General features: G+C 41.3%; 1 protein-coding gene and 1 non-coding gene across 2 annotated transcripts in view; both read right to left on the reverse strand.

The window, feature by feature from the left end:
• Window positions 1–25,391, reverse strand: part of arhgef17 (Rho guanine nucleotide exchange factor (GEF) 17) — a 64,865-nt gene that overhangs the window by 10,190 nt on the left and 29,284 nt on the right. The window contains exons 3-5 of the mRNA XM_026191408.1: window positions 9,714–9,791; window positions 4,852–5,034; window positions 423–539 (exon numbers count right to left, since the gene is read on the reverse strand). Of these exons, the coding sequence (XP_026047193.1) occupies window positions 423–539; window positions 4,852–5,034; window positions 9,714–9,791 (378 nt within the window). The remainder of the gene's footprint in view (window positions 1–422; window positions 540–4,851; window positions 5,035–9,713; window positions 9,792–25,391) is intronic.
• Window positions 2,065–2,137, reverse strand: trnam-cau (transfer RNA methionine (anticodon CAU)). The gene has a single exon. It is a non-coding gene; the product is annotated as a tRNA-Met (tRNA).

Below are 25,391 nucleotides of genomic sequence, written 5' to 3' on the forward strand. Positions count from 1 at the left end.
GGATGAAGACAAAGTGGATGATATAAGAACCACCAGTATCAGAGGCTCTACAGCTGGCTCAATCCTGTAATTCACATCTCTACCACAAGATGGTGAAGTGGTTCCACAGCAGCTGCTCCTGCTGTCAAACGGCCAGTGCTACCTAGCCTGACCTGCCTCCCCAATGTGATGTTTGTGTATTGTATGTATGGTCGGCAAGGTATCATCTATATGAATTGCCCCTTAGGTATAAATAAAGTCTCTCTGACTCTGCCTGCAATGAAGCTGGATGATGGTTATAAAACAGAAAAAAAATGAGAACACTGAAAGCAACACATAACTTAAAGCTTAAAGCTACATTTTTGTCACTAACAAAAAGCTGGTAGTGGACAAACTTGCATCGTTACTATGTATAAAAGAAGTTTTTTCAATCCAACACTCACCTCCAGAAACTTGTGAAACGCTGGCTTGGCCTCCTTGGCAATCCTCACAGCATCTTTAGCATTGAGGAAGTTGTCAATGTATGCAGAGTACATGTTAGCTAGTGCTTCTTTGGAGAACTAGAGAGAGAAGAAAAAGAGGACATTTCAGTTAGTTTGTGCACTGAGTCTGAGGGCTTACTTGTGGTTCCTAGAGTATTTAAAAGTGGAATAAGAGGCAAGCCTTCAGCTTTCAGCTCCTAGTTTGGATTCAGGAGACAGACAGTTAAAAATGTCTTTTTTAATAAAGCTTATCGTTAGGGCTGGATCAGGTGACCCTGAATCTTGCAATAGGTCTAAGCTGCTGGGGGCTTCCCACAATGCACTGAGCCCTGCTGGTTCAATAAAGGTTCATATAATTGCTGGGGTTTTATCTCTATTATTGAAGGGTCTTCTTCTTACAATATAAAGCAGCTTGAGGCGACTGTTGTGGTGATTGTTGTGAAACACAGACACCACAGTCTTGTTCAATTTCTTGCAAAGAGCAAAACATAAAATTCCAGTATAAACCAGCTACACTTAAGAGGTTTAAATAATCAGGGAAGACAACAACAGAACAAACGGCATATAAGATCAAACTATTTTACTATTTTAATTCCTAAGCCACACAAAGAAGCTTTCACGTTAGTGGATTTCCACTTGATTTAACTGGCACTAAAAAAAAGGAATAAAAGAAGAAGAAATCTGAGGATGCAGTCCTCTCTGTCTCACAACAGAAACGCACAGATTGAGATGAATCACCCTGACCTGCTTTCTTTTCACAAATAAAAGGGTAGAAGACACAGCAGTCGGCGACACGAGCAGAGAGAGAACCACAATGTGGTGCTGTATTTAGCGTCACTGAGTCATCATCTTTCTGCCCTTTGATGAAATGGACTGACTTCCAGTTTCCCTATCCTTATCATCCGCCTCTCAGTAACAAAATTCTGACAAATAAAATCTGAGCAGGATGAGCAAGATTAGTTACACGGGGAGAAACAAATGGAAGAAAGATTAAGAATAAAATCTGGTGAAACTTAGTTTCCTTACCCTGTAAATACACTGAATGTGTTAACCTTCGAACATTAGACCACCCCCAAAAACCCCAACTGATATTTGCACCCATAATGATGTAATGACGATTAAACTATTCAGTAAAACCTTTGGCTGAATGTGTATATATTATATTCTAAAAACAAAAAGTAAAAAATACAGTTATGAAAACATGAATCTACTTTTTATGAAACTGTCGTGTCAGTGTTGTGCCTGATAAGATCATTGTTTACTATTATTGTAGTATTTATTTCCTGCGCGTCTCCGCTGTTTGTTTGCGATTAGCATGGGATCACTGTAACGTCCAGGATTTTATGGACTGACAAAATGAACTTCGAACCCCTGCTGAGTTTGTCTGTCATAACAAATGCTCCCAGATGGCTGCGTAACAGACAGCAGTAAGGCCTGCACTTCATTGCAGGACTTACTGCATTAGAGTCTAATGTGTTTTGTTTAATAAATCCTATTCATCTTAACTTATCATTATCAAACAAAACACTTCATGTAAGACTCTTTTTCTAAAATCTATGAAACATATAAACAACTTGGACAAACAAAGAGACAGAAAATTTCATGCCCCGTGTGAGGCTCGAACTCACGACCTTCAGATTATGAGACTGACGCGCTGCCTACTGCGCCAACGAGGCCTGTAGCGGTAGTGACCGCTGCCGCTTTAAGAGCGGGAGAGAGGGCGGGAAAGGGTGGGGGAGGGGTCCTCATTCTGAGCGTTGCAACAGCTTTAGCTACAAAGGCACACAGTTATTTTCAGTGTTACCTTTTTATTGCATTTCTTACACCGTCATTTTAAGGAACATCTACTCCAAACAGACAGGAAAAATTTATTAATGAGTTTATTTAATTTTGTGATTCATTTCTCAATCTGCTTTACTACTAAACATGCAGTTTGTTGTTAGGGGTTTTGATTATGGTCTGCAGTGACCTACTGAGGGAACAAATGCTGGCATTTGAGTACCTTCGGTGATGAATTTGTTTAGTGAAAATCTCTTAGCCTGGAATTAAAATCCTCTATCTTTATTCTTAGGAAACTCAAATCTGACATTTAGCCCAGCACTGAAGCTCTGGAGCACTTTTTTTTTTCTTTGGGAGCCACACTTGGGTCATGGGAAGTTTTAAATGGGTCAACATGCGGTCACTGGAAAAACAAAATATGAAACTAGTGTTGCCAACTATAGACCATCTTTCAATAAAAACAGTTTCCCCTCATTCGAAGTTTGTTTATTCATTCAGGCTCACGTCTACAGGAAAGTAAATGTCGTATGAGTCATGTCTGCACAGATGCTTCATTTCTGCCCCTACTTTTGCAAATAATAGCGTCCACAGAAACACCGTACACGCTATCTTTTTCATCAACATAAAGGTTTCACTTTACAGATGAAGAGGTGTAACTTTCAGTGGTTTCTTTGTTTTTTTTAAGTTGTGGACCAATTCTAACTAATTCAAAATTCAATGGGATAGTGTTATGGTTTAAACTGTAGGATGTTCCATGTCTTTCTCATGTACAACAGCTTTATTGGAACACATGAAGGGATTTCTTGCTTACAGTCAAGATAAAATTTCTGAATATGCTAAAATAGGACAATCTTTCTATACAAAGGCAGTATTGGTACCAGGACCAAAACAGTAGAAGTCGACTAAAAAGTACTTGCCAATGGTAAATTGGGAAGCTTTTAAGTTTTCGTTAATGGGCATGTCCATGGCAGAATGATCATTCATCACAGGCTGTGAAATTGTTAGAGCTCAAATGTACATTGTTCAGTCTGTCTCAACATGTCACATGTTTGAGATCAATCTGAGTCTGGAGACAGCTAATGTGTCAGCATTTAGTCATGCTCATAGCACCACCTAGTGGCTACAGGACATCTCCACTAAGCAATAAACATCATCCCACGCACATGAAATTTTCACTGTGGGTTCCACACATGATACACCATGCACCATGACATATAATAAGTGGGTCTTCTCCAACATGTTCATTAATTAATGGCAGTTTCCTAGATAAAAATTACAGTCTTAAAGCTGTTCGTGTTCATTGACGCCATTGTAGATTGCTAACTTGGGGTAGGCGGAGCTCCTCCAACTTCCTAAACGGGAAATCCAAGTTGTGGGGGTGTTCGAGATTCAAATGCCAACCGAGAACTCCGAAAATTTGACTTTTGACTTATTCTGGAATACAGCATAAGTGGAGACCTCTAATGCCACCTAGTGTGCACAGGAATAGGGATGGGTATCGTTTAGGTTTTATCCGATACCAGTACCAAACCGGTACTTTTGAAACGGTACCGGTGCTTAAATGGTGCCCGAACCGGTGCTTCAAGAATGGAGAACACAAAATTGGTCCAAAAACCTCTCATGTTCAGCTGTTTTTTTTTGTAAAAAGATAACAATGTTAGCCTTTTCTGCGGCTATAGGGGATTTATGGTATCACTCTTGTGTGGGAGCAGTGCTTAATCAATGGAAAAAACACAAACTTTGTCCAAAAACCTCTCATGTTTAGCTGTTTCCCTCTTTTTCTTTGGTCATTTTAGCCTTTTTGACCAGGGTGAAGGGAGTATCAGCCATCAAACAAGAAGACAGCGGCATGTAACTACGACGGTGTATGCTAGTTCACCTTACATGCATTAATTTAATAACATGGTTAGCTTACACACGAACAACATTAAGCTACTCACGCAGAGAAGAACGGCTGTTGCTGCCATCATCATCCGTCATCATTTCTGCTACACTGGCAGGGCTAGAGGCCAGGACTCTACTCTTCGGGTTTTCGGAGGATGTTGCTAACTCCGTGTCCGATAAGTACCTACCTGGGCCCGCCTACTATCCTCAGAAAGGTAAAATGATTGGCTAGAATCCAAAGTGTATGACATCTCAGGGGAAAAAAAGCACCGAAATAAAGCACCGAAAAAAAGCACCGAAATGTGTGCTGCTTTTTGGTCTGGTTACTACCATTTATGTCAGAACCTACCGGTACCCATCCCTACACGGGAAGTAACAAGTAACAATTAGAGTAAAGGTAGCACACCGAAATGACTGCAGGAAACACCTAATCTGCAGGACAACCCTGGGTGATGGCACACCTCAACGTGCACCAAGGTGTGAGGGCCATTTCCACACTGCTTGCAGTTTAAGCTAAAACTTTAAACTGAAGAAGCGACCTCATCTGAGGCTCATGCCACAAAACAAAATTGTGATGAAAGATTTGGGTGGGGCACAGTGAAGTGTTCTGATGGTCCAACACTTTCTTAAGACCCATGTGTGTGTTGATGATGGCCCAAATATCTTATGTTCTCATCTGTTAAGAAGCTGCATGTGTGCTCTTTGACTTATTGCCATATCTGCTTACCGACTGGATAAGAAGGTGTCCAACGGTCTGCCTGTCGTGCCACTGGCTCACGCAGCCGGAGACCTGCTCCAGGAACTGTTCATGGTGCTCCAGGATCTCTGGGATTTGGTAGAACATCTCGTCCACCAGCAGGGGGTCCACTATAGAGCCGCTGTCTGGCTGTTTGAGAGGACGCATGTAGCCCTGAGGAGAGAATCACCAGCTGATGAGCAAGCAGATCATATAAATATGTTTGACATAAACTAATAAGGTGTTTGTCTTTTTAAGAAAGTATTGCAATCGATTTTAGACTTTTTCATTGCACCAGTTACTTTATCAGCCAAAAACAATGAAGAGGAGACAACGCAAAGGAGGCCAGTTTAACTCATCAAATCCATTTAGGAGAGCTTATATCAAGCTTGCCTCTCAAAACCAGTGAACAATAAATCCAGTGGTAATCCCTCAGTTTATGTCTGTTAGTGTTACTGGCACAGTAACAATAGTAAGTGTGTTTTCTCAAACTGATGTCACGTTCTATATCAACCTGCCACTGCTTTCACACGTGATCAGTGGACTAATTAAAAATTTAAACAGTTGCCTAAGCATGACATAAATCTTTCCTCTCACCTCAGCGGGTAAATGTATGAACCCATTAAATCTCGGGTGAGCGATCTTATAAAATTGGCAGAGGCCTGCACTCTCCCAGCACCCTTCTATTTTTAATAACAAGTGTATAAAACTTCCAAGAAAGACAACATCTATCGAGTGCCTGTTTTGATATGTAAAGTCTTAATTATAAACAGGCAAAAGTTTGCTGTGACAGAATTTACCCTTGTAAACCTGTTAGTTGAACCCTGCCAGAGTATAAACACCAAGACCGGTGTTTCCCAGAAGCCCCACGTATAAAAAAACGACTGCAGTCTTACTGCTTGTAATAATTTTGTTATTAAAATCAACTTCTTATTACTGTGTTCCACTTTTAGTCTGCATATATGTTTATCAAAATGCAGTGGATACCATAAATACGACCGGGGACAAGTGCATGTCTGCTGTCCGGGACCCTTTTTAAATGAGGCAAATGTAAATGCTATCAATATCAAAACAGGCTCTCTATCCAAGCAGGCTGTTTCATCATAGTCTGCAATTTTGTCAGGTGTGCAGTAGATTTAGAGCAAAAACTGTTCATGTCAGTGGTGTCAAACATAAGGCCTGGGGGCCGGAATCAGCCCGGCAAGGACAACGATCCATCCCACTAGATGGCCTTGTGAAAGTGTGAAGTATGACATAAATTTTGGACCTTTAATTGCATTTTCACACATTTTTCAGCTGATAAAGATCTCCACCCCATGGCCATTCGTGTCACACCAGCGTAACTGAGTAAAAGATAATTAAATGATAGAAAACTTTCTGTTTTTTTACTATGTACTATAGAAATGTCTTCTTTTGCACCATCTGTACACAGTAAAATAAAGAAATACACAAATAAATAAACGAAATAGGACATTATCTTTGAATTAACAAACAAAAGTTCACTTTATAATTGCAGGACAGTCTGTCCAACAAGCCACTAGAACATTTTCTGTAATTTTACACATTTATTTCTTACAATTTAAGCCCTAAGATTCACGCTAAAAGAGTTCTTTCATTTTTTACAAAATATGTGTTTACAAGAATTTTGCAGCTGTATGCTTAAAGCTGCTGAAATCTTCATGCACTCTAAAAGCGGTCTCTTTACTGCAAAAACAGCCACTGCTCAAAACAGCTGGCGTCTGGCAATTCATTCCTCACATCACGCCACCTGCATTATCTGATGAATGAAAGCTGCATTCACAAATAAGCAAAAACACCAAGAGAAAGACAAAAGATAAACGCGTTAATAAACAAAAGTCAAAGCTGCACATGTCTACACAGTATGCCTGGTTACAGCATACCCCTGATATCTCAATCTTGGATCGAGGCTGATATGAGCAGACATTTCATGAACACTGTGGCCAGTACGGGGTAAACGCAGAATAAACACAGTCGACACAGACGGCACATTAACAAAATGATTAAACCGGGTTTTGCCATCACATGTTGTCTTCACTTTGTCCTTTGTCCTTATTCTGTGTAGATCACACAGTTTTGCTTTCGACAAGCTCGACTCAGACGCACTCAAACTCAGAGACGCTCACACTGTGATCGCATTAATTGAGTTTCCAAATTTCAAAGCTTAACTCTTAAATGAACTCAGACAGATTCAACCCTATTGCTCCCAAATTTGCAAAGTTCGCTAAGCTGTGAATGCTGCACTGACGAACTGCATGACACATTTCACTTTTTATTCAATCTCCTGGTTTAAACATCTGTACAAAAGAAAGCTGGTCGACTTCCTTTATCCATTTTTCTTGGAAATGTGTTACATAACAAATCAGTAACTATCTGGAATTGCGAACGTTATGTCACAGGAAAGCACCTCAGTTTCGACGAACTCTTTCCTCTCTGTATTTAGATAGTCTCAGGTACAGTATGGCAGCAGTGAAGTGGGAAGACAGACATGCACATTGATGGAAAAACTCCAGAATCAACTTGAATGAACTGTGTGGCAACATTTGTCTTTGTGACATGGCCCAGTTACACCATTAGCCACCATTACACCATTACTATATCCATGTTAATTTAATTTCTCCTTTGTGTGTCCAACATGTCCATTTCAAACCTGTGTTTTTGTATATTTTGCTTTAAATAAGGCCTAAAATCTTTAAGCCAGATAAAAACCCAAATATTATTTAATCACATACAGTGGGGCAAAAAAGTATTTAGTCAGCCACTGATTGTGCAAGTTCCCCCACCTAAAATGATGACAGAGGTCAGTAATTTTCACCAGAGGTACACTTCAACTGTGAGAGACAGAATGTGAAAAAAAAATCCATGAATCCACATGGTAGGATTTGTAAAGGATTTATTCGTAAATCAGGGTGGAAAATAAGTATTTGGTCAATAACAAAAATACAACTCAATACTTTGTAACATAACCTTTGTTGGCAATAACAGAGGTCAAACGTTTACTATAGGTCTTTACCAGGTTTGCACACACAGTAGCTGGTGTTTTGGCCCATTCCTCCATGCAGATCTTCTCGAGAGCAGTGATGTTTTGGGGCTGTCGCCGAGCAACACGGACTTTCAACTCCCGCCACAGATTTTCTATGGGGTTGAGGTCTGGAGACTGGCTAGGCCACTCCAGGACTTTCAAATGCTTCTTACGGAGCCACTCCTTTGTTGCCCGGGCGGTGTGTTTTGGATCATTGTCATGTTGGAAGACCCAGCCTCGTTTCATCTTCAAAGTTCTGACTGATGGAAGGAGGTTTTGGCTCAAAATCTCACGATACATGGCCCCATTCATTCTGTCCTTAACACGGATCAGTCGTCCTGTCCCCTTGGCAGAAAAACAGCCCCATAGCATGATGTTTCCACCCCCATGCTTCACAGTAGGTATGGTGTTCTTGGGATGCAACTCAGTATTCTTCTTCCTCCAAACACGACGAGTTGAGTTTATACCAAAAAGTTCTACTTTGGTTTCATCTGACCACAAAAAGACCAAAAAAGTGTCTTTGAAAATCTTGTTGATGTCAGAAGACATCGGCCAGACTGTTTCAAGATGACAAGAAGGACACAGTAACTCAAATAACCACTGGTTACAACCAAGATATGGAGAAAAACACCTCTGAATCTGCAGATGGGCGGCAGCAGCAGAAGACCACACTGGATGCCGCTTCTGTCAGCTGAGAACAGGAATGCACTCAATGGTAGGGTTAGAAATTGGTATAAACAACATGAAAGGATGCCTACGTCCTACCTTGTAAAGGTTCAGGCTGGTGCTGATGGTGTAATGGTGTGGTGGATATTTTCCAGCCACACTTTGGTGCCCTGAGCATCATTAAAAAGCAACAGCCTACATGAGTATTGCTACTGACCATGCAACCAGGAAAATGAGCATAATGGCCCTCTCTTAAAAGACTAGGTGTAAACTGTTTAGACTGTTAATCAGAATCAGAATCAGAATACTTTATTGATCCCTGGGGGAAATTATTTTTTGTTACAGTGCTCCATTTAAACCACTGTTATTAGTTCAGCTTTACTAAACACAAAGTACTCTCTGATTTAAAATCATCTTAGTTATATGGCAAAAGCTTGTATTATTCACAGAGCACTTCACCAAAAGTCCCTCAACAGAAACCCAAAAGAGTCCGATTTCAACTTAAGAGCCGTCTCACCCGAACTAAATCTGACACCCTCCGTCAAGGATCTGCACTTATATACCAGTCACCGTGGTAACATTTACTTTCCCTGTGTCGTCATGGGAACACGGCCTGGGTTTATTCACTTTGTGGCCACACATATGCACAGAAACACACACACACACAGTCAAAGTCAGCGTGTGCGCATGTGAGCGAACATTTTGTAAAAATGCAGACGCATGCTTACTGTTCACCCACACACAGCGACAGGTTACACAACAGGGTGATCACAGGGTGCCAGAGTGAGTGTGTGCATGTTTGGGAACGTGTTAACCAGACAGAGGGATGCGGCTAAGATTTGGGGTAAAGGTTAGTCAGCTATTAGAGCACAGACAGGTATAGGATACAGAAGTGTGGGTGTGTGTGGCAGATAATGCTGATGACAGTGGGATGTGACGGGGTTAACAGATTAGCCTGACAGGATGAATGAGAATAAGTGGATTACATAACATCCACAGTTATTCAGTATTCATGTCCTCAGCAATCTGTAGTTTTTAGTTATTCTGCGTGTCTGCCTGCGAATACGACTCACTTATAACAAGAGATACGTAAGAGAGCATGTGAAGTTATGTGTGTGTGTGTGTGTGTGAGTGTGTGTTACATTACCTGAATAAGAGTACGCAGTGACTCCACATATGACTGCTCTGTGTCTAAGAGGGTCATCATGACATGCTTCCTCATATCCTGTGAAGACAGAAGAATAAGAAAGAAATATAAGGTCACTTAATGTTTGTAGGGTCATCTAGTTCATATCTAATGCTCCTTTATGTCATGAACAAACCACATAATATACAAACAGAAGCACATGCAATGCTGTAAAAATATCGCAGTGGTGTTTTATGCTCACCTGCCCATGCGATTGCAGATGGAAAATAGCTATTAGCTAAATCTAATACAATATAATGCATTCTCCTCATTTTTTTTCTCCTTTTAAGTAAGTAAAAATAAACTAGAATTCAAAAGGTCAAGTAAAAAGTGTGTACCAGGTACAGCAAATACAACTGAATCTTGCTATGGAGGATCAGAAAGCACTGTGAGCTTTTAAAGGCAGTGTAAAGCCTAAAAACACTAAATACGTTCAGTTTCACATGATTTCTTTTTACTTGGAAATTCTACACAGGATACAAAATTTGATATGGGGTAATTCTGAGCAGAGTGTATGTTTACTCTTCAGAAAGTTAAGGCTTAAATTTTTAATCAGTGAATACAGAGGTGGAAAATGACAAAGAACGTCAAATGCAAAAACAACACGAACACTGCCGGGCCAAAAAAAAAAACAAGAACTCCACCTAGATTTAACTAAGCTTATCATAGAGTGATTCATATGTTTAGTCTGGCAACAAGTTATTCAACCTCACCTGATGCAGTGAGATGCTTCTCAAGCTGGAAAACATGCCCTGCAGTGGTGGAATAATGTTCCTCAGTTTCAGACTGCTCAACAAGTTTGCCGAAACTGCTAAAACTAGGCTGAAGACCCTCCAACGCATTATTAAAACCTGGACAGATAGTCGTGAGCCTTGTTCAAGGAAGAAATGTAGTCAGAAAAAGAAAATCCTGATCCTTTCACCAATTGGTGAAATTAAATCCCTGGAAAAGCTGTTCAGCCTTAAGAGAACCACTTATCAGTGAGGATAATTGGGGGGAAACAAGCCTTCAATTCGCTAGGAAGAAGAAAGGTTGGACTTTGGATCAGTGGAAAAAGGTCATGAGGTCTGATTAGTTCAGATTTTCCCTTTTCCAGAGGGATAGGCTCATCCAGGTTAGTAAAGACGAAAGCAGAACAACACGGGCACAAAGAAAGCAAGTGAGCTCCGTTTTGTCAAGCAAAGAAACAGCACTTTAATAGGAAATGAAAATTTAATGTTGTTGACATTTAAAGCAGGAAACTCCCAGCAGTCTGTAAAGTAAAAGATCCCAAGACAGCGGGGTGGATTATGACCAAACAAGAGAAACATCACTCAGCCTGTAAGTCATATGGTAATAAATATCATCATTTTTCAGTGCTGATGTGCGCCATCGTCAAAAATATCCACAAACAAAAACAACCAGCGGTTCTTTTTGTGTTTCGATAATGGACCTTTTGTCTTTCTGGCATTTTAAATCTACATTTCCTTTCTCTGCACGCCTTCTCTCCAACACCGCCGACGCAACACTTAAACTGAAATCACAATCACTGTTGTTGTCCTAGGTTTATCTGATTTCACTTATCTGTTCTTCTCAAGAAGTAAATAGAAAACTCAGTGGCAGGAGCTCTATATTTTTTAAGCTTTTCCATTGAAATATTATATCTCCATGGTCAGGCGTCACCGGGGCTAGGAAGTCCACACAAGCACGGCTCGTTCATGCTATAATGACTCATGCTAAAAAGTAGTTAATGTGACACCGAAATCAGTGATTCCAATCACGGAGTATGTGCTTTATCCAGGGTCTCGAAAGACACTCCCAAAATATTCTGGTAACCAACATGGCTTATAAATATCATACAGAGCCACAGGCATACCCCTATGGTGCATATATAACCACAATGGCTCTTTCCCCCTCTTTCTCTCTCTCTTTCACACACACACACACACACACACACACACACACACACACACACACACACACACACACACACACACACACACACACACACACACACACACAATGGCCACAAAAAATAGACAGAGGAGGCTTTTCCCCCCTCTTCCCCTGCTCCGCTCTGCCAGCAGCGCTGTGTCCTATAAATAACCGTAACAATAACTTCCCAGAAAGGTTATGTTTAGCGTTTGGCATCTAAGGAGACCCCAGGGGCGCTGTGGGGCACCGCTGGAGAGTGAAAGGTGGCGTGTGGATGGATGGAGGAATGTGTATAGAAGTGTGTGTGTGTGTGTGTGTGTGTGTGTGTGTGTGAAGAACAGAGTGATCGTAAGTGAAAGATTTGCCCTCTTAAATAAGGAAACAGCAGTGAAAGTTAGCCGCCAGTGACACTTCTCTGTAAATCAGTTCAACTGCTCCTTCTCTCCAAATCTACTCACCCCTGACAAACACACACAAACACAATAGAGTTGGGGAGCATAGATACAGGATTAAACAAAGCTAAAGAGGGACGCAAACAACAACATAGTAATCATCCATTTATAGTCCTTAATTGCCCCCTAAGTAGCTGTGGTTTGGTCCCCTGTTATGGTCCACAGAAGCAACACACACACTGATGAATATGTTAAAATGTTGATGGATCGACTGAAGGCCGAATGTGTCTCTCAGGGTCCGCGTCAGGTCTTTGCTGGAAACTGGTTTCTCCCCCCACCCAGCAACTTCAGCTGCAGCTCCTCCACACAAGAGCACAGCTGTCCCTGCATGACTGTCTCACACAAATGAAACCTCATTTACAGTAATCAACTTAACAAATGCGGATCCTCTTTCTTTCTCACGGAAGCTTCATGGAAACGGCTTCTTCATGAGACTGGCTGTTTTCACTCCGGTTAATATACGCATTTCCTCACACTCAGGTGCAATGGCGCTGAATTAACTGCACTCTTACAACAGCTGTCGAGTGAACAACGCTGCTGACCACTTGACCCCGACGAGAAATAGATGGGGAAACAATGAGCGTTTGTGCGCGACAGTCAAGTTAAATATGAAGGGAGCTTCCCTGAGGACAGGAATGTTTCTCTGTCCGGCGCTGGTCGCTTTTATTAGATCACACATGGACACATCAGAACACAGTGAAATAATGCTAGGAATGCCAGTTTCATTTTGCTAGCAGGGTTACCATAGTAACCCCAGCTGAGAGGCTGATTGGTCAACGGGGCAGGCACAGTAGAGCTGAAGTCAAGACGCTCTGGGCTGAGGCAGTGTCAACCTTCAAAACGGAAAGCTGAATCCAGGATTAACAGCTTTCAGTCACATGAAAAGGAAGAGATGTTGAACACCCTACGACTGCAACACGACTTGTTTTCACTCTTCAAGCCGAATATTAGAACATTCCTCACAAGCGCTTTTATTTAATGCAACTCCCAAAATAAGATCCACCTCCATTTTTTATCAGTTCTAGCCAAGTAAACACAGAGATCCGGGAACAAGACATCATTCCGAGATCCGAACAAAACAGCCAAATAGGACATCAAACAAGCAGTCAGCCTAATTATCAAAATCACTGGACTTTGAGTTCAAATTACAGGTGCGAATGTGAGCAAACCCAACATGCTGGTAATAACCCATCTTTTTACAGGAAAGCGCAACTAGACAATAACTGCAGTAAGTATGATCTTGACCGATTATGTTGTTTTTTTCTCTCCCCTATGATTGTTTCTCTGTAATATTAACGCTGCAGGGAGTAGTAAACTGAAATTACCTTAAAAGAGGCAGATGGAAGAAGGAAAGCTGCCACAGTCTAATGAGTGAGGATGACTCCTTTCTACTCTATTATCACAGCTACAGGCCTTGATCCATCATTAAGGTCAGAGATGAAACCTGGTGTTTTTTGGGTTTTTTTCCCTTTTGCAGCTCATCCTCTGTAAACACTAGAGACAGCTGTGTGGTAAAGTCCCAGTGGATCAGCAGTTTCTCAAACACAGACCAGCAACTTTCTTACGTTTCACCATGTCTACATGCCTAAATGAGTTGCTACCGCATGATTGGTTGACTTAGAATTTGCAGCTGAACAGGTGTACCTAAAAAAGTGGCCAGGGAGTGTCTATATCAGTGGTCCCCAACCTTTTTTGCGCCACGGACCGGTTTATGCCCGACATTATTTTCACGGACCGGCCTTTAAGGTGTCGCGGATAAATACAACAAAATAAAACAAGTACCGGTACCGAAAAAAAGAAGATTTATTCATAACACGTGAAAAGACCCAGGAAAAACGAGTTAACAATAAAAACGATAACAAAATAACACTGAAAACCAATAAAAACCCTGAAAACTATTCACGTCACACCTGAGCCTCAACTCTCGCGGCCCGGTACCAAACGACTCACGGACCGGTACCAGTCCGAGGCCCGGGGGTTGGGGACCGCTGGTCTATATAATCAAAATGTATTGACAATAAAAAAAACATACAATTCTTTGTCTACTAACCCCGGACAGGCTGTCAGACTGTAGCAGCCACACTGAGTCTGTACAGTCTAATTTGGGCTTTAGCTACATCACACGCTGGACTCACAGCCTCTGGCTGTTTGTGACCGGTGATGCCAACTCTAGCCCTGACACCTGAACCACTCTGAAATTCATCAAGCACAGGTGCAATAAATACTGGATATGTAATAATGTCCTTGTCAGCACAGAGCTGGGGGCTTTTTTTAAGCGCAGAGAGACCAAACATGGCACAGTCACCACCACAGTGTTCTCAGCTTTTTCATCAGGGAAAGAGAAAACCACTCCTATCACTGCTGTTATCTCATAAAACCTGCAAAGCACAAGCTGCTTTTGTCTTACATATCAGATCATCGGAGAAGAATTAATATTTTAGAAAGAAAAACATCTTCGCTGTTAATAATAAATAGATTCCATGATGTATGACTCAAAATGCCACACACACACACCCCGACACCTGTGATCACATAAAGCTGGCATGTATGAATTGGAGTACAAGCTGTTGCTCAATTATCTAATTTAAAGTATTAAAATAATTACTCATATAATATATAGTACCTCCTAAATTACATATCCTTTATAAACCTGAGTCACCTGCTTCCACTGATCTCGACAACGATGCAGCTTTAACTACAAGGTATGAATTTGTGTAATTTAATCACCCTAAACTGGGATCTGCTCAGAAAGACGTCACAGTCTGCTTATTTGGGATGAAATTCACAGCACTAACAGGTTAAATGCCCAATTTTTCTCCTCTCGTACGCATATTCAGTGTCAGACATTATGCTCAGTTAACAGTCTGGATGAATGTGTGTGTTTTTGTGAGTACAATATGTTCGCTTGTGTCCCTCTGTGAGCTCTGGTGCCTGAATAATGTGTGAGTACAGGGGGTCCGTAAAGCAAGTTTTTCTTCACAGCTCAAGCAAACACTGCAGCTCAACATTAAAGCCGCGGCTCACACATCCGACTCTGCCCGATGCTGTTCTGTTTGACTTGAAGTTATTTCGCGGGGGATTTCTACGGATCCAAATATCAACACTATCACGATAAGATGGATATTTTGTTATAGCCTATAGTGCATTTAGACAATAAAGTTTACCGATAGGCGAATTTACGAACCAGGTTTCCACTTGTGCTGCTTATTTTTTCAGACAGTATTTTTCTCGGTTGCTTTAAAGTGTTGCACTAAATGAGAAAAACAGAATGCCACACGGTGTTTCGCTGTTAGGAACATAACTCCCATTTCCCAATATATCTCTTTAATTTAAAGTGTCATTTTTAGCCAGAAAGGACTGAAGTACCCAATTACTCTAAGTACCACAACTGAGTTCAGTTTTGTGTTATTGGGAAATTGTAAGTTCGCTTTTCTTTCTCTCTGTGGCCTCTTTTTATCCAACAAGAAATAGATTTGCACATGTTATTATGGGACACAGCTGTAAAGAGTGCAGCTGCATAAAGCTTTTCACAAAAGATTGCACACTGCCCTACAAAGTTATGTGTTGGTCCTGTTTACTTTTTTGTCTGTCTCCTAGTACACAGAATGACCCAAAACCATACAAAGGGATTAAAAGAGGTTCTTAGTTGCTTAGGTGGAAGCATAGACTATAAACATGTATATATATAAAAAAAAAATAGAAATAGCCACACTGGTGTTACCTGATGTTTGAGGACCTGTTTTGAAGTCTGTGTTGTTGGGCATTTTTGTTTTTTTATGAGAGGGTGGACGGCTAAGTCATCATGCTGTTATGTAGTAGAAAAACAAAACTGGAGCACCGGCTTGTTGGCACAAGCATTAGCTAAACAATTTGATAACTGCGTTGAATGCTGCTATCAGCCATCACTTATCATTCAAAGTGAGGATGACCTTAACGGTGATAATGTTTAGCTTTGGTATATTTTTATGGGTGAGTTGTTGTGTTTTTATGGTTGTCGTGAAGCAGTTTGTATTTATTAGAGCCTGGCAGATACAGGATTTGTAAGATTCATACTGATAGCAGTATTTGGGGACTTGAAACTGATATCTCACTAAACATTTGTTATGTGTAGTTAACCGATTCCTTAGTAAAATACAATGAGAATGCGGTTTAAAAGTCTTCTTGTTTTATTGTTTGATAAGCTACTTTTTGTATTTGTTCCGTTCCAAATGCGTGTTGCTGATGAAAGATGGTGCAAAATGACCTCCGGTTGATAAACTATGCAACATCAACACCCATAACATGACTGAAGGGGGTTTCTCCCATCTCTCCTTTTTTAATTTTCATATATCGGCCGGTATAAAGGCAATACCAATAAATCTATAAATATTAGCAAATAGATAATATCAGCAGGGCTGACATATTGGTCAGCCTCTATTATTTATCCACTAAAGTTAACTATTGTAACTCGCTTTTGTAGCAAGCATAGGTGGCTAGATTAGCTTTTTGACCTAAATTAAAGAAGGTCATAAGCATTTTTATTTTATTAATTTGTTTATTCTAATTAATTGTACTTAAAAAACCAACATTAGGACAACATTAGTGAATTTAGTTGAAAAATATGTTAACATAATGTGTTCTGAGCTGAAGTTTGCTCACTGAAAGCATCAGAGTCAGCATTGCAGCTCCTTCCAGTTGCTCTCGTCACTTCTCATCACCCACTCCCAACCTCCCCCCTCCCGACTACTGTATCCCCTGGCAACAGCCTGGCAAAAGCAGCAACAGGCGTCCTCTTAGCCCAAAGAGAAAACATCCTCATCGCCTATCATTTCCTTTTATCATTTTCCCTTTATTTATAGGCAGCTGTAAACATTAAGATGGATTTTCACATTGTTGAGGTAGCAGCTCTGAAAGCAAGGGACCTCCATCCTTCGCTTCATTTACAGTGTTCAAGCTTTCTTTCTGTACAATTCTGGCATGCAGATAAAAAGCATAAATGTGCATCTCTATGGGCTTCTCTAATTGTCATTTGCAGGCCCAGACTGCTATGACCTACTCTATAGTGATCAATCGTATTTTCTCTCTCTCAGACACACGAATGAACTATTGATCCCCCTTCCTAGCTTCTCCATCCTCACCTCTTTAAATTCATCGCCTGTCCCAACTTTTCCTCTTTGCCTCTTCCTGTAAATAGCTCCTCACCTTGGTTTCACCTCTCATTCACACAGTGAATAAAACAGTTAGTGCAGAGGTGTGTATTTGGTACTTGCACCATTTCACAAAAAATAAAATCTAAAGAAAATGAGTAACTGGTTTGTTGGCATTTTTGACTTTTGAGCTAAGTTATCAAGTATTTACTGATTTGGGGATTTATAATGTGAAAAACAATCTTTCTAAGTCGATGAACTAATTGGCCGAGAGATTTGTAGATGATAGAATTTTAATTTTGCAGAACTTTTGGAGCCCTAACTTTTATTTGTGTCCTATATCAAAAGATATCAGTTGCTCTAGCTTGTTTTGATCGGGGACCGATCCCACATGATGATGATGATGATTATGATGACAGCTAAAGGTTAACCAAAAATCCAATTGCGGTCTCACGGCCGAATTATCATAAATAGATAAAACATGCACAATGCTTCAGGATGTTTCATAGACATGAAATTTATGCAGTATTGTTACTTAAAACCATGATCTATCTCCCACGTAAATGATACTGATAGTTATAGAAACAAAACATCACCTGAACATGACTTTAGGTCTATTTTGTGGAGTTTGTATAAAAATTATTTATTTGTAGTTTTGTAACTGTGCGGATAGCTTCTGTACATTATCAGAGCTATCACATAAAAGTTTTCAAATACCCTAAAGACGCACAAAACAAACTGATTCTGGTAGAGAATTTTTAATTACTAATTTTTAAATAAATGTGGCTAATTTTCACAAATAATTCAGTGATTTCTTTGCTTGAAACTGTAATTTCTAAAGAAAGGTGAGATATTAGGCACTTGGGTACCACTGTGCCCACATTATGTAACATACATTAAGTGGGGGCTTGTCCGGGATTTGGACTCAGTACCTGTAACTATTTTAGTATTTATTAATTTTACTCTTCAGTAATATTTTACAAACAAAAAGATGAATAAATTGATCAAATAAATATTAAAATGGTCTTCGTTACTACTCTATTTACTAATTTTTAGTAATTTTTAGAAATGATATGAGTCTTTGTAAACTGTTAGCTGTAATCCTCTAAAAACTTCCATAAGAAGCACGGTCCTTATTCCCAAATCAGAAAAAAAGGTTCAAAATTTATTAGGATTTATTAGGATGTACATGTAGGATGTAGGATTCAAGCAGGGTTAGTTTATACATAACATACTAACACACTTCAGTAGCTGGTTCATATCAACAGGCTGGGTTATAAGATTAGCGGCTCTACAGAGGCTGGGTTATGTCTACAGTTTGTTTGTTGGTTCTGTCCCCAGTCAAGCATACATAAGTCGACTACAATAGGATGAGATTTGGATGCAAAAAGACAACTTTGCAGGGGATGCTTCAAAATAACCTAATCAGCTGTAAGCAAATGTCATTAAAAGAGTGGATGGTGAGATTCATAAAAGGGCACAGATAGACGAACAGTGAGACTTCAGTGAGTGGTCCGAGCGTCTCTGACAGTAGGTGTTAGAGCTAATCGTGTGATTCACTCAGCTCTAATTGTATTATAGACATGCAACACATAGAGACAGAGGGGGGTCTGAAAAAAGACATTATCCAGTGGAGACAGATAAAATAAAACAAGGAATGAGCTATAAAAATGAAAGAAAGGCAGGGAAATTAGGACAAGACAAACAGAATTTGAGGCAGCCAAAAGGGGAGAAGAAGTTAAAGAAAGGGAATTTTAAAAAGCTGATATAAAACAGGTTGGACAGAGTGGAAAACTAAACCGAGCTGGATCAGCCAATGATAACTTTTAATATGCAGAGAAGGGCAACACACACCTTTATGTGCTACAAATAAACAAAAACCACTGATCTACCTCTCCATTGGGGCTTCCAGCATTAAGTCCATTTCCATTCAGATTCCCACTGGAGTTACTATTGCCGTTGTTGTTTCTGAACTGATCCACTGCATCTCTGTAGCCAGCTTCTCCTCCTCCTCCATCTCTCTCTCCTCCTCCTTCATCTCCTGTATTCTCTCCATTCTCATTCATTTCCTCCAAAGCGATGCTGAACTGCGCTAGGGTTCGAACCATCTGAAGCATACGGAACGGTCCGTGTGCCCGAACGCACACTCACTTTGGCACATAAGACACTCCCGCGAGGCAGCCCGTGAAGGTTTCTACCCGTTTGTTTACTCACACAAACTCGGTCTTCATCTCTGCCAGATAAAGAAAAGCAGACACACCTGACGGTCGAAGGATTCCCCCCACCTTTCCCTCTTACCACGTTAAATAAAGCATGTTTCCTGCAGCTGTTTTCTTGCAGCCTGCCTGCTCTCCCATAAATGTAATCTCGTGTCTTCGGTTCGCGCCTGCTCTAGAGCAGGTAGGCTCAGCTGCGCAGCTCGTCAAAGTGAAAGGCAAGGGAGTGCACTTCAGCATGTATGCACGGGTGTCTGATCTGTTTCTGCTGCACGGATGATGTAAGCAAGACCTGAGTGCATGTCGTGGTGTGTCTGTGTGCGGCACAGGGGAGAGATAGAAAGTGCGTGTGTGCACACGTCTGCGTGTGTGGGTGTGTTCGAGTGTGTCCTGGCCCTCCCCCTGGGTGTGTATAATAAGAGACAGCAGGCAGGGCAGACGCTCACAGCGCTCAGGCTCCTCTTCACACCAGCCAGGCTCGACCAATCCCCCCCACAAATACTCGATTGAAGCATCTTAGGATGAGCAGCGTGCCGTTTAAAATCCATCCACTTCCTCTCTAACTTATCAAATAAAGCCTTCGCCATGAGGAAGGTCTTTTGAGCGTCAAAGAGAAGTCACTACAAAGTTCCCCTCCTGCCATTACAGTGAGAAACAGATTTGAAAAGGGAAAGCCATTTCTGCTTCTTCTGTTTCTACACGGTCAGGCTGAGCAGAGCAGTGAATAGCAGCAGCAGCCCACACATAACCATGACAACAGTGAGCAAAGGTGTCCTTTTTAAATGACTGTACCTGAGTTTTGTTGTTTTTTCCTTCCAACTATGACCACTTACACTGCTTACCATTTTTGTACAAGCAAACTTCAGTTTTAACTCTAAAAACATGAAGGCTGTTTTCAAAAATCTCCCAATTTGTCTTTGATTAATTGATCACATTACTGCCTCCAACAATCCAATGACATGCATGTTTTGTTGAGCGGAGATTTTAACTTGGTCATAGATCTGAATTTGACCGTGATGCGTGTCTGACTCTCTGTGTATTAGCCCTGTAATGGGCTGGTGACCTAACTGGGGCAGGGTCTCCCATCACCCCAAACTAGACTAGTACTGGACTTTCCTTTAGGATTGTGAAGACGCAGAGCAACACGCGAGAGTTAGCTCATCAGAAAAAGAATGAGCTGTACCAGAGGATGGACATGTTCATGTTTTGGACAGAGAAGACAGATGGTTTGAGGGTGAGGAGTACAGGAGACCATCTCCCTCATTCCTGGTTATTGGTATAACCTGGAATCCTATCAGAGTTATTTGACTGAGTGTTTAATGCCCATATTTCTTAAATTTGTCCATTTTTACATACATATGTCCTTGAAAACATCAGTGAGGAAAGCTTTCGAATCATCCGACACAATAAAACATATCTACAAGAACTTAACAAACATGAAGTTTAATATTTCAAATTAATAGTAATGGACGGATAAACAGACAGAAGCTAATGGTAAACACTGAGCGTAACGTAACAAGGTAAACTGGGGTCATACACTGTTGAATTTCAGTATGAGGCGACTTTTAGTCTCTTTTTTTCAGTCACAAATAACCTCAAACAGACTTTAGGCTCTTTCTCTCCAACAGAGATCAGACAAAAGCTCACCAAACAGACATTTAAAGGTCAAGCCCGTGGCTTGGAAATTGTCTTTTAATCCTTGTTGCTATAGGAACAATAAGTCACTTATGAAAGTGTAGTGACAGGGATCAGATTTCAGGGATGTCTGGAGTGTAGCAGATATTTTTTAATATTCAATTCAATTCATGTTTTGCCTCAGGGTTTCTGTTTCTTTTCCAGCAAAATACCTTTAATGCCAAACAAAGAGCATCATAAACACGTACAAAAGCACTCGCTCCTTCCTCAGAGCTCCAGTGCTTTCTATATTTTAACTTTTTTCCTTTACCTATGCCTCTCTGTGTTCTTTGGTATGCTAACATTAACACCATTTGTCTTTGCCAGAAATCGCCCTCTTTCAACAGTCAGCATTCAGTCTGACTTATAACTGTGACGTTATTACCTTTAATTACCTTTAATTGTACCCCACAATAAAAGAATAAGGCCAGGGTATCTGCACTGAAGTATACTGCTTTAGTATAAGACTCAGTAACTCAGTCCAAAAACTGAGTATATTAATGGTTAAAAATACAGCTCTCGCTCAAGTTTAGACCTAACGTTAAGCAGTCAAACATTACATCAGTTAAATGTAGAGATAAGCAAAAAAACAAATAAATAAAATAACGACATTAGCCACTGTAGCTTGTAGTTTCAAAGCCTCGAGGTTAGCATTATAGGAGGCACAGTTTCCTGGAGCCAGAAGTGAACAATGGACATCCAGAGACATGGTGGGTGAAGGGCAAGACACTGATAATTCATACGGTCTGCAGCACATTAGGGCACATGTTATACAGGATTTATGCTTCTGCATAAAAAACACCATAACCTGATATGCAGCTCTAACTCGGCCCATTATCACGGTGACTGGCTGGTTCAATACTGTCATTTGCTCCTGCGCATTTTAGTTTACTTCTACTTCTACGGTCCCATTTAGCATAAAACACAGGGAGTGATTGATCCACCCAGCCCAGGTGCAAAGTCTGGCTTCAAAACATCAAGGTGGCGATCACCAAAATACTTAAGTTGAAGTTGCAGGGCATTTGCCATGAGTGGTAAAATTAGCTAAAGCCTAAAAGACCAAAACCATTTTTCACTGAACGAACAGCATGTCCCGGTAAAGGTAAATGGCCTGCATTTGTATAGCGCTTTTCTAGTCCATAGGACCCCAAAGCGCTTTACACTACATTCAGTCATTCACCCATTCACACACTGGCGATGGCAAGCTACATTGTAGCCACAGCTGCCCTGGGGCGCACTGACAGAGGCGAGCCTGCCGGACACAGGCGCCACCGGGCCCTCTGACCACCACCAGTAGGCAAACACGGGGTTAGTATCTTGCCCAAGGATATTTGGCATGCAGCCAGGAGGCAGCCTGGGATCGAACCACCGACCTTCTGATTAGTGGCTGACCTGCTCTGCCACCTGAGCTACAGCCACCCCATGTGTCACGTAAAGGTGTCACGTGTGGTTCACTGATGTGTGTTTAACACCTCTTCTTTTGAGCTGCGAGAGTGCACACATGTCACAATCCTCACCTGAACCAGTTACATCAGCATTTTGTGTGGCATCTTGTTTCCATAGCAACCCCAGTGTGCTCACATTCTCTGGCTTCCTGTTTAGCTCGGGACTAACGCACTTGCTAGGTTCAGGTGCATATGTGGATGTGTGCACATGTACAATCAGCGGGCCGTCTGACACAGGAGCGTTTTCCTGAATGAGTTAGCGGCTCGTAGCAGGCTGACCCAGATTTCCTACCCGTGTGTGTTCACAACCATACAAACTAGACTGCACGGTCGGATTAAGATCACTGTGGCCTTTAGAGGAAGAATTACACAGTTGTGACTATATTCAGGTACTGATTGTCAGAAAAGATGAATAAATGGACTGAACAAATGACTTTCACTCACTCTCACAACCTTTTTGCCGTTTTCAACTCACAGACGCAGGCAGTGATCAGCTGATACATAAAACAACAACAAAAGCTGCATTAAAAAATACACACCACAGCTCCATCCCAGACACACATGTGGGTAATCACAAGTGGGATGCATTTGCAGCTGTGGTTCAAACCTCATACTTCCTCCACGCCCTGCAAAGAAATGCGTGCGTGGTTTAATACATTGCTCAGCGGCTCTGCCTGTCTGCCTGCATCAGTGAGTGACACAAAGTGCTGCTAAATGACAGCTGATGTGACATCTGTATTGCAACCTCTGAGCCAACATCACCCCACAAAACTGAGTCAGCCTGGAGGCAGCCCATAGATAAACATGTAGGAGGGCTGATGACACCTGTCACCCAGGTCCCCAGGTGTGTGAGTTAGAGACAAAGAGAGTGAGAGTGAGGTGGACGCATGACTGGCCAAACAGATCAAAACAGATTTGTCATCACACACCTGTACAGGGACACACCCCCTGCCATCTGAGCCTCTGTTTATGTGTTTCTGTGTGTCTTGCTGCGGGGAGTGTAGCTCTGTTAACCTCCCTGTGTCAATGCTGGGTAACAAGATAACAGCAAGCTATTCCGGGGAGAAGAACACTGGCATTGCTAGCAAACACGTGGGAGCTCTAGTCAGGAAACTTTAATGACTCCTCAGTCTTCTTTTCACATTTCTGTTTCCAGATACATCTTTCCATCTCGCCCACTCTCCATCTGTGTGTGTACAGATACAGATATATATATATATATATATCTGAGCTGGATGAATCTGTGGCCACAACCTCCTGCAGACACCGATAACTGTAACCAGCTGTATTTATGAAAACAAAAACACACGCAGAGCAACAGCTAAAGAAGAGCAGAGCACATTTTAGTGTACACACATGCATAAACACAACCCACAAGGGGGCAGTAGTAATAACAAAACCAATCATTACAGGGTGTAAGTGTTTTTTACTCTCATCCTGCCACTGGCACAAGATAAAAACCACTGTAAAGACACAACAGGACTAATTGAACCCACTTATCCAAAGATGGGCTCCTGCAAAATACTCTATAAATAAAGAATATTCTGTCCTCTTGTTTTCCCCGGGTAGTTGATACTTGTCTTCGGGTCAAAAATGAGAGTCTTTGAAAGTTTAATAAGGAAAGTAAACAGCATCTGGTATCACACCAGAGCCGTGTCGAGGATGTTGTTGTTGAGGCCTTAGTGAGCATGTGTGTGAGGGAGAGAGAGAGATCACATGTAACAAGATCTACTTGCTCTCCAAATAAGCCCCTATGGGTCTGCGTGCATGTGCGTATGTGTGTGAGAGAGAGACAGAAAAAGAGGAGCGAAAGAGAGAGAGTGTGTGGTGAAAAGAGCCTTTGTCCCCAAGAGGTGAGGCTGAGGCAAGGACACGACTGACGACTGAGCTAATACACGTGTGCAACGCAACATGCACGTACTGATTTAAAGCTAAGGTAGCTAAGGGCACGCAATCATGGAAACACCTAAATAAATAATATAGTCATGGTATTTAGACAAACAAAATCAAAACTTGTGGATTCAGAGCCTCAGTAAAAGCCAAATATTGAATCTTATAGGTTATAGAATGCTCCTGTAGTTTAACTGTGCATCCACAGCATTTTATTCTACATCTTTATCCGAGGTCTAACTATCATGCACACATTCACACTCAAGCAGAAGCATCAAGGGGAATTTGGGGTTCAGCACCTTGCTCAACAACGCTTCAAAGTGCCGACTGGGAGAATTGAATTCTACCACGGAAATATCGATTGATGAGCCACCGACCCTTCGGAGCAGCAGCCATGTCCATCTTAATATTACGATCAAAATCAAAAGCAACCTAAAGCTTATATCGATCACCAATTTTGGTATGAGAATTCACTCTTCCTCAAATACACTGCATTTGAGTGTATTTTTAGAAATGAATTGATCACATCATCTACCCCAATAAAGTATTTTAAATGACCTCCTAACAGTAAATTGACCATTTAGGAGTGATTACTGTATAGGAGGATTAAAGTGTGGAATGTGAACTGACAGAAAAACAAAAACAAAAACGGGGACCTTGCAAAGATGTCATAAAAATCATGTAGATTCATGCACGTGTTAGTTAGCGCACGTTCTTCACAGGAACTTTATCAGCCGACACACCCGAGTTCAACCAGACAGCATTACAGTGACAAACGCAGCTTTTGATCAACTCTTCATCCAAGTCCTTGATTTCCAGTCTCACCGCAGCCTTTTAATCTGACATCCCCTCCACTTCCTGTCCAGCAACCTACCCCACAAATCACTGGGCTGTGACAGATAGCCATCAGCCACAGAGACTA

Source organism: Astatotilapia calliptera, chromosome 14 (genome assembly GCF_900246225.1).
Source record: "Astatotilapia calliptera chromosome 14, fAstCal1.2, whole genome shotgun sequence".
Taxonomy (NCBI): Eukaryota; Metazoa; Chordata; class Actinopteri; order Cichliformes; family Cichlidae; genus Astatotilapia; species Astatotilapia calliptera.